Source organism: Coffea eugenioides, chromosome 2 (genome assembly GCF_003713205.1).
Source record: "Coffea eugenioides isolate CCC68of chromosome 2, Ceug_1.0, whole genome shotgun sequence".
Taxonomy (NCBI): domain Eukaryota; kingdom Viridiplantae; phylum Streptophyta; class Magnoliopsida; order Gentianales; family Rubiaceae; genus Coffea; species Coffea eugenioides.
In genome coordinates this window covers 621,535-629,797 of record NC_040036.1, presented here as the reverse complement: position 1 = coordinate 629,797, position 8,263 = coordinate 621,535, and the positions used below count along the sequence as shown (strand labels likewise).

At 37.0% G+C, this 8,263-nt stretch overlaps 1 protein-coding gene across 1 annotated transcript; it reads right to left on the bottom strand.

Annotated features, from left to right (window-relative positions):
- Positions 1-4,595: 4,595 nt before the first annotated feature.
- On the bottom strand, positions 4,596-7,889 carry LOC113762456 (protein TRANSPARENT TESTA GLABRA 1). The gene is made up of 2 exons (XM_027305911.1): positions 6,716-7,889; positions 4,596-5,079 (listed from the first exon to the last, which is right to left on the bottom strand). Exon 1 carries the CDS (start codon positions 7,743-7,745, stop codon positions 6,717-6,719), a length of 1,029 nt encoding a protein of 342 aa, XP_027161712.1. The 5' UTR covers positions 7,746-7,889; the 3' UTR covers positions 4,596-5,079; position 6,716.
- Between the last annotated feature and the right edge of the window lie 374 nt (positions 7,890-8,263).

Below are 8,263 nucleotides of genomic sequence, written 5' to 3'. Positions count from 1 at the left end.
TATATTTCGCTCTTCAAGACAGGCATGCACGATTCATGTTTCGTTGTGATGTTTTTTATCTTAGAGATTTAAAAACAAAGGTATACATTATTTATATGTATATTTTTTTACACAATATTATTTACAAACTGTCTAAAACAAAAGATAATTTTGAACTATGTATGCTTTTAATTGTCAGAAAAGTGGAGGTGCATTGTTCGACCAACACATTAATTCATGCAAAAATCGTGCATTCTCATTTATAGTGCGAACTCCACAAAAAATAACAGAATTAATTAAATCCCCAATACTGGCGTTCGTACTCAGAGTTGACTGGTGTGAAGAATGTTTACACCTTCGTAGAAAATTATCAAATCAAAGGCAAAATGTCTGTAAGTATTTCATTTACTTATCAAATTAAATATTCAATTATATTTAATTGGACCCTTATGTCGCTCAATTTATGATATAGATTTCTATTTTTTTTTCAGGATCCAACCTTCATCGAAATGATCGTTTATAAATAATGGAGATGTTTTTATCATATATTGAACTATTGTTACAAAGTTTCATTTTTTTAAAATATATTTTCATGTGTCCGTGATTATAATATTTTACTATTTTTAAATTCTTCCATAGATTGTAATTTTTTTTTAATAATGTAGGCACCGTGCGTAGCACGGGTATTCACACTAGTATATGTGAATAGGATACTAATTCTTCCGTGAATAGTTGATCGCCCACATGCTCTGAGAATTTGATCGGCTGCATGTTACCTGTAGCATAATAGTACCAGTAGAGTCAGGAGAATAGATTTCTGACTTCCGAGATAGATGAGATGACAGACAAAATTGGTACCTGTAACCGGCGTGTCAGAAGTTAAACTTCTTCTAACCACTAGCCGCTACTACTGCTATAAATATAAATATAATATTTCCTCCGTCCCACTTTGATAGTCATGTTTTCCTTTTTCGTCTGTCATAAATTGTAGTCCATTTCTAATTGAAGAATGTAGTTGTATTTTAATTTTCCTAAAATACCTTTATTCAATGTAAGTTGTTGTTACTATAAACCTACCCCATTTAATGAGAGTTGATTCTTTTTTTACCATCAAGTTCCCATAAAGTTGTACTCTAATTAATGTGAGGGTATTTTAGGAAAATAGTTACCTAAATTGATTGTTCCAACAAAGTTAATTACTTTTTATTAAATTGTGTGAAAAAGAACCAGGACTATAGTGTTGGAATCTATCGTTTCTCCTTTGCTGAAAGCTTGCAGTTGCAGGTCTGAAGTTACAGGTGGGTTTGGTTCTGAATTTAGAGTTTGATCAGTGTCCCAATGTTGACCCAGTCAAACCTTCTCGATGGTGAATCGTTCTGGTTACAGGTAGGGAATGGCAATGACAATAACTATCTAATGATTATCAAAGATTCCTATATTGTACTACAACTGATAAGCCTGTTTGGAACCAAAGTTTTTGTCTAAATTTTTTAGCTACTAGTTTTTTAACAACTTTAATTACAGGAATCCAAAAAAACTTATCAAATTTTTTAACATACACACTTCAAAATATTTAATACACAAAAAACTTCCTCTTTTTTTATTCTTTCTCCTACACCCCGATCCACCACACCTCATCGCCGACCACCACCTCCGCCGTCGGCCTTCATTTTTTTTCCCTTCCTTTCTCCCTCTCTTCTCCCTGGCCACCATCCCCCTTCCCCCATATGCGATCTGGTCGCGATACCAAACTGCATATGCGATCTGCTCGCGCGACCGGATTGGGCAAAGGGGGAGAGGGAAGGGGAGGAGAGTAGGAAAGGGGATAAGAGGGGGAGAGAAAAAGCCAAAAAAAAAAAAATTGTGCACTCCCCACTGCTGGTTCTCTGGCTTCAGGAGGAAGAGGGGGAGGGTGAGGGGGAGTAGAGGGGGAAAGAGGAGCAGAGAGGGAGAAGAGGGGAAGAGAAAAAAGAAAAACAAATTTAAACAAGGCTGCTGGTTCTTCAACGAGGCAGAGGTGGCGGGGGAGGGAAGAGGGAGGGGGAAGGAAGAATAAAAAGAAGAGAGGAAAGAAAAGAAAAAGAAAGAAAAGAAAAAAAATGGTAGGATCATGGCTGCTGGGAAGGCAGAGGGTAACGGGGAAGGGGGAAAGGAAGAAGAAGAATAAGAGAGGAAAGAAAATAAAATGGAAATAAAGAAAAATGAAAAGAAAGAGGAAAAGAAAGAAAAAAAAAAGTTTTTCATTTTAAAAAATTTTTCCAAAAACTTCTACAGTGCACTACAGCAAAGTTTTAGACAAACTTCTATAGTAGAATAGCGGCCAGCCTCTTTCTTTATTCTTTCCTTTTTACCTTTTTTTTTCCGCTTTCCATCTTCTTCCTCGTCCTTGCTAATTTTCTGAGGACATCCCTAGAATGTCTGAAGGTTGGGCATTGCTCGGTATAGCAGCAATCCACAATATCTCCTACTATTAAAATTTTGTTGATAATGTTCCATAGATCTAAATCATCAAAACCCACAACAATTACCTAAAAAATTATGAAACGAATCAACCCCAAAATTCTCAAAAAATTAAAATTAGATATGCATCTAGTCAAAATTACAAAATCAAACTTCTTTCTCTCAATCATCTTTCCTCTTTACATGGTTATTTTTCTCAAATTTTGTCATGGTTTGATCTTTCCAATTCTTCTTGAATACCAGCAAATAAATCTCCCCCTGTGCAAATATATCTCTTTCCGTTTTTCATCACGTTCTCTTGTCTCTATGTCGTCCTTGCAAGATATTCTCCAACCTCCATTTCAAGGATCTAGAGAAGTTTGATAAGATATTCTCCAACCTCCATTTCAAGGATCTAGAGAAGTTTGATAAAGAAAAGGGAATTAAGCAAATAGATGAAAAAAAAGGAGGCTTAGGCTTAGGCCTAGGTTTTTTTTCTTGTGTCTAGTTTTGTTTGTTGTATTGGATTTAATTTAATAAATATTTTGACTTTAAGGTGGGCCAAGTCAGTAATGAAGATGAAAGCGCCGAATCTATGAGATTAAGCCAACAGGTCACCAAGACATCTTTAAAGTCTTGGTTGATGTGAGAGATCAAGGATTCAATCATTATCTAATTGTGACTTCCCCTCTCCCTTCCCTTAGATTAGGTTAGAATATATTATACAAACTATTATTTTTACTTGCAAAAAAGGAAAAAAAAGAATCCATGGGATTGAAAGATCTAAAAGTGGGCAATGGTTAGTCCCACAGAGGCGAACCAAGCATTATGTAAGGGTTTCATTACCCTTTGAATCTCATTGATGAGGTGCAATAAAATAAGTACTCTTTTTCTTTTCCTTTTTTTTGGGTTATCCAATAAAAATTGTAGTACTATTACGACAGCTGATTATACATAGCAATCCTCCATTTTGTTTAGAGTAAAACAATTAGCATTGTCGAAAAATAACAGATATATTGGTTTTATTATTATATGGAAGTTGCTTTCTCTATAATCGTTCACTGTAAGTTTGTACGTCCTCAATTGGATGATGTTCTGTCGTAGACTACTTATATTTCAATTAATTCATTCGGGCTGCAACTTTATAGGATTTTTATCATATATATATATATATTTATAGTAATATGATATATGTGAGATGAAAGATTATTAAAAAAAATATGTGAAATGAATATTTCAAAAGAAGAAACTATTATTAAAAAAAATACGTCAAATGAATATTCCAAAAAAAAAAAACCCTATAAAAAAACTCATAATCCAAACCGCGCCTAAGCATTTGACGCATTCATGGTCCGGCTGAACCCGATTTAAACTCGATTTAAACTTTGAAGAGTAAATCCCAAGAGCGGCAGAGTCTACGAGTGAAACTCGTACTAAATCCATGGTGTACTGCCACTGGAACCTCTCGCTGGTTTTATACTCTCAAGTCCTTTTTCCTTTTGTACGAGGAAAAAAAAAATAATAGAAACAAGTTCTCTCATTTGCCTTCCCATCTTGTAAAGCGTGATGTCTATTTACCAATAATTAGAATTTAAAATCTAAATTCACAGTTGAATGTATGACAACTAATCTTAATTAGAATTTAAAATCTAAATTTTTACATGTATATTATGCATTTAATCGTGATAATATATACACTGATAGTGTATATAAAATTAGCTCAAAAAATAAATACATAATCAACGCTGAAGGTCAAGCTGCCATAAAACTTGGAATTCAAGTCTCCAGAAAGGTTGGGACAAACCTATTCCCACATTGAACATGGACAAACTCTCATTAGAGGCTTTGTTTTACCTCTTTAAAAGTCTCTGACCCCCTTAAATGCTGTTGTTAAGTGGTCCAAAAAGGCACAGAAATAACCATAGAAGAAAACATTCATTTGGCAATATAATTACTTCTATCAGATATCTATTATGTCCCTCATTTTAAAATGTTTAAAATTTATTAGTTTATGTTACTCAAATTTTATTAATCCCCACCTGAGCAAGCTTAAACATTGCCATGCTCGATATTTTTTTTTTATTTTAGCTTGCTTGAGTGGATATCGAGCAAAGCTATCACCACAAATGCATCCCCAATCATTGGATCCGTATGGATTAGATGTTTTTAGAAATGCATTTAAAAACCTTACTGTAATTTTGTGTATTAAAAATTTTGCTATGGCTTAAGAGCTAAAACATGAAAACTCCCAACTGCTTCAACAGTTGATGCTGCACAGCTCATCTTCATATACATTACAGAACAAAGAAACATCCTTGCCAAACAACTACATCAATCTACCAGCCTACCACGAAACTGCACCCTCGAGAATGAAAAAGATATCAGCCATCCAAACGGTTTCTTTCTTCCTGGAATGAATTGAGTTCAATATCCAGATTTCCATGGGATAGACCTGATGAAGTTCTTTGGACAGCCAGCACCAATGGAAAATTCTCAGCACGATCAGCTTGGGATGCCGCTAGAAAGCGTCAGACAAAAGTTTTCTGGTCCAAGATGATTTGGTACAGTAAGTTCATCCCTAGGCATTCCTTAATATTCTCCACTTGAACAAGCTGTAGTATAGCATCTCTAGACAGTGGACTCGTATAATGAATTGGCTTTCTGTTCATATTAGAGGAAAAGATGTTACTGGGGTCATCAGAAAAGTTTCTTTTAGAGCCAATTTACTTTATTTGACCTGAACCAAAAGCTCGCATCTTCCAGCACCAATAGAAAAACACACAATTGTTTTTGACCAAATCAGGGATGTCAGGATGAGGTTAGCATACTCCATTTTTTATCACGTTTAGGTCAAGTACAGAGATATTCTTGAAGCTTGGAATATATATTCAGCATAGTTATTGTAATTTTTTTGTGGAAAATAGTTCTCTGTATAGGCAGTTAATTCTGGCATTATGTACCTTTTGGCCAGTTTGCTTGCCTTGGTAGATTCTTAACCCTCCTATTCTCTTGCTGTTCTGGATTAGGAACAAACACCTACTTTGTAATATTTTTTATTTTTTAAATGCAGCTGATCTTTCCCCAAAAAAATATGTCTTTTCCGTCTGTAAGCCTATGACTATAACTTTAAGGTTCTTGAGCACCAACTTCAGTAACAACCCTCATCGAAGAAACAAGATGCTCTAGTAATGACCCAACTGGGTTCTACTAAGTATCCACTCCCATAAACGGAAGATTTTCCAAAATTACGAAACCAGAACCGGTTCTATATGTTCCTGGTACTTACAAACTTTAACTTCCATTAATCTCGGCTGGCATACATCACAAAGGACTCTTGCAGCAAGACCTGAATATTGCCAAGGTATGGCCAGACTTGACCACTCACCCTGAACGTTCAATTATTCACCCTAATATACATTATGATATAACTTCAGGATTTATCAGTATAGATGAAACAGTAAATAAAGTATGCGCAGGAAAAAAGCTTTCAAATCATCAATTTCCTGAGGTAAATCCTCGGACTGGACAAACTAGAATCTCGAAGCTACCAATTTACTTGCCCATAAATAAGAAATTCTAAAGATGCATAATCACGTCTCTGTTCTTTCACATCCATATTTTTGCTATTATTTTACCTTGTTTCTTTTTCCTTCCAATTTTTTATTCCTTTGGGCACGCTTGGAGTAGCTAGGTAAAGGTGATTAAACATCAATAAAAAAATTTAATTATTAGCTCTATATAGGTACGAACATAAAGAACTTTGATTTGCAAATATCATAGTTCGGAATTCATTGACATGCTAATGAAAAGCCAAAATCAATAGGAGTACCAGAGAGAAAACAAGATTTATGAAAAGGGATAACTAAGAAAATGTGTTTAAAACATCAAATTGGTATATCATACGCAGCAAACTTCAAAGATAAGGAATTGAAACACACACATGACGCACCCCTATAACTTACTGACTGGTGTTGCAACTTCTGGAACCATTATCTCCAATGCTGCACACATAAAGTTAGGCTCTTTCGAAAACAATGATATGCAAAAGCAGCCAAAAGTCGAAGGACGTACTCATGCAGATGACAGCACAAAACATATACGCGTATACAGGGAATGCCAAAGAGGTGATAAAGAGAACATAGATTGAACAATTGAACAGCCTATGGAATTATCATGTATTAAGATCCAAAGTTCGAAGGAACAGCAACATCACATTGCAAATACAACAAACACCAGAAATACAGATGAGGAGCTCTTAAACGTCTTAGTATTACAGTAATTCACAACATTGCATTACCTCAAACTCTGAGCATCTGCAACTTATTAGAGAATGCAATAGCAATCCAGTCGGGCAGGGCAGCAGACCACTGCAGTTGGTTAACCTCCGTTCCAGCCAAGTACATGGACATGGGATCGATCCCATTAGGGCCCGCAACAGTAGGCAACTCCCAGATAAGCGCCTGTCCATCATCCCCAGCAGAACAAATGTGCCTGGAACTCTGGGGAGCCCAAGCAATTGCATTGACACTGGCTTGATGCTTCTCCAACTCTGCCACAGGCATGGTGGGTGACCTGATATCCAAGATGACAACTTTGTTGCTATCCATCAAGATGGTAGCCATGTACCTCAAGTCCTGCTTGTTCCAAGCCAACCTCAACAGAGGAGTATCCGGCTGGGGACTCTCATATATGATAGTGGAGTGCTCCTTATCCCTCAGATCGAAAATTCTGACGGAGCCATCAGCAGAAACCGATGCAAAAACCCCGGCTTCCCCCCAAGCAATATCGTAGACTTCCTTATCATGAGCGATCAATTGGGTTTCTACGGCCCCCTTCTCTATGTCCCAAATGGTGCAAGTGGTGTCGATGCTGGAAGTCCCAATTCTCCGGGGCTCCAAGTCGTTCCAGTCGAAGGAGGTCAATGGGGCGCAGAATTCACTGGTCTTGCTGTTGTTAAGAGTGGAGAGGGGTTCAATAGAGGAATCCCTGACTTCCCAGATGCGGAGGTAGTCGCCGGAGGAGGCGAGGAGCTCGGCTGCGGACCTGGGATTGGGGGGTTGGAACATTAACTTAGTGGGTGGGTAGGGGTGCTCGAAGGAGAGGGTGGGGATGGGTTTGAGAGAGGTGGTTTCTTCGTCGAAGGAGAAGATGTCGACCCTGTTGCCGGGATCCTCGACGAAGCTTCCGACGGCTATATTGCGGCGACGGCGGTTATGGTGGGAGGCGGCGGAAGAAACAGCCATGGCGTAAATCGGGTACGGACAGTCATGTGAGACAGAGTTTTCAGAGCGGAGATGGGGTTCCTGGGCCGATGATGGATTATCCATCTTTTTCTCTTCGTCTTTGGTTCTTGACTGCAATCTGGTTTCCAATGGTTTGTTTTCCTTGGTTTTATGATTTGATTTCGCAGTTGCTGCAATTCTGGCCCCTGTGGCCGCCTCCTGCTTGTCAACGATGAATAGAGTAGACAAGTGCGAATTGGTCCTCCTAGTAGCAGTGGCCTATTAGTAACTACAGCATTACTGTATCATGTAATAATCTCATGATTAAGTTATCATGGTTAAGTTAAAATGCTTTCAACTCCTCATATATATTTTAATTCTTATATATCCCTTCATGCCTTTTAAATTTAAAAAGTAAGAACATGTTTCGTTCGTATAAGAATTTGGTTTGAAAACGATTAATGTGAGATAAATAAAGAATTAGTCATATATTTAAAAAAATAAAAAATGATATCATTCATGAAATCTAAATTATGATACTACTAGCCTTTCAAGATGGAAAACTATAGAACATTGGACCCTAATTAAATTTTAATAATAGTGCAAAACCCAAATGCTAAGAA

Excerpts from the sequence above, each read along its gene's own strand:
- LOC113762456 (XM_027305911.1), bottom strand. The coding sequence starts at position 7,745 with ATGGATAATCCATCATCGGCCCAGGAACCCCATCTCCGCTCTGAAAAC.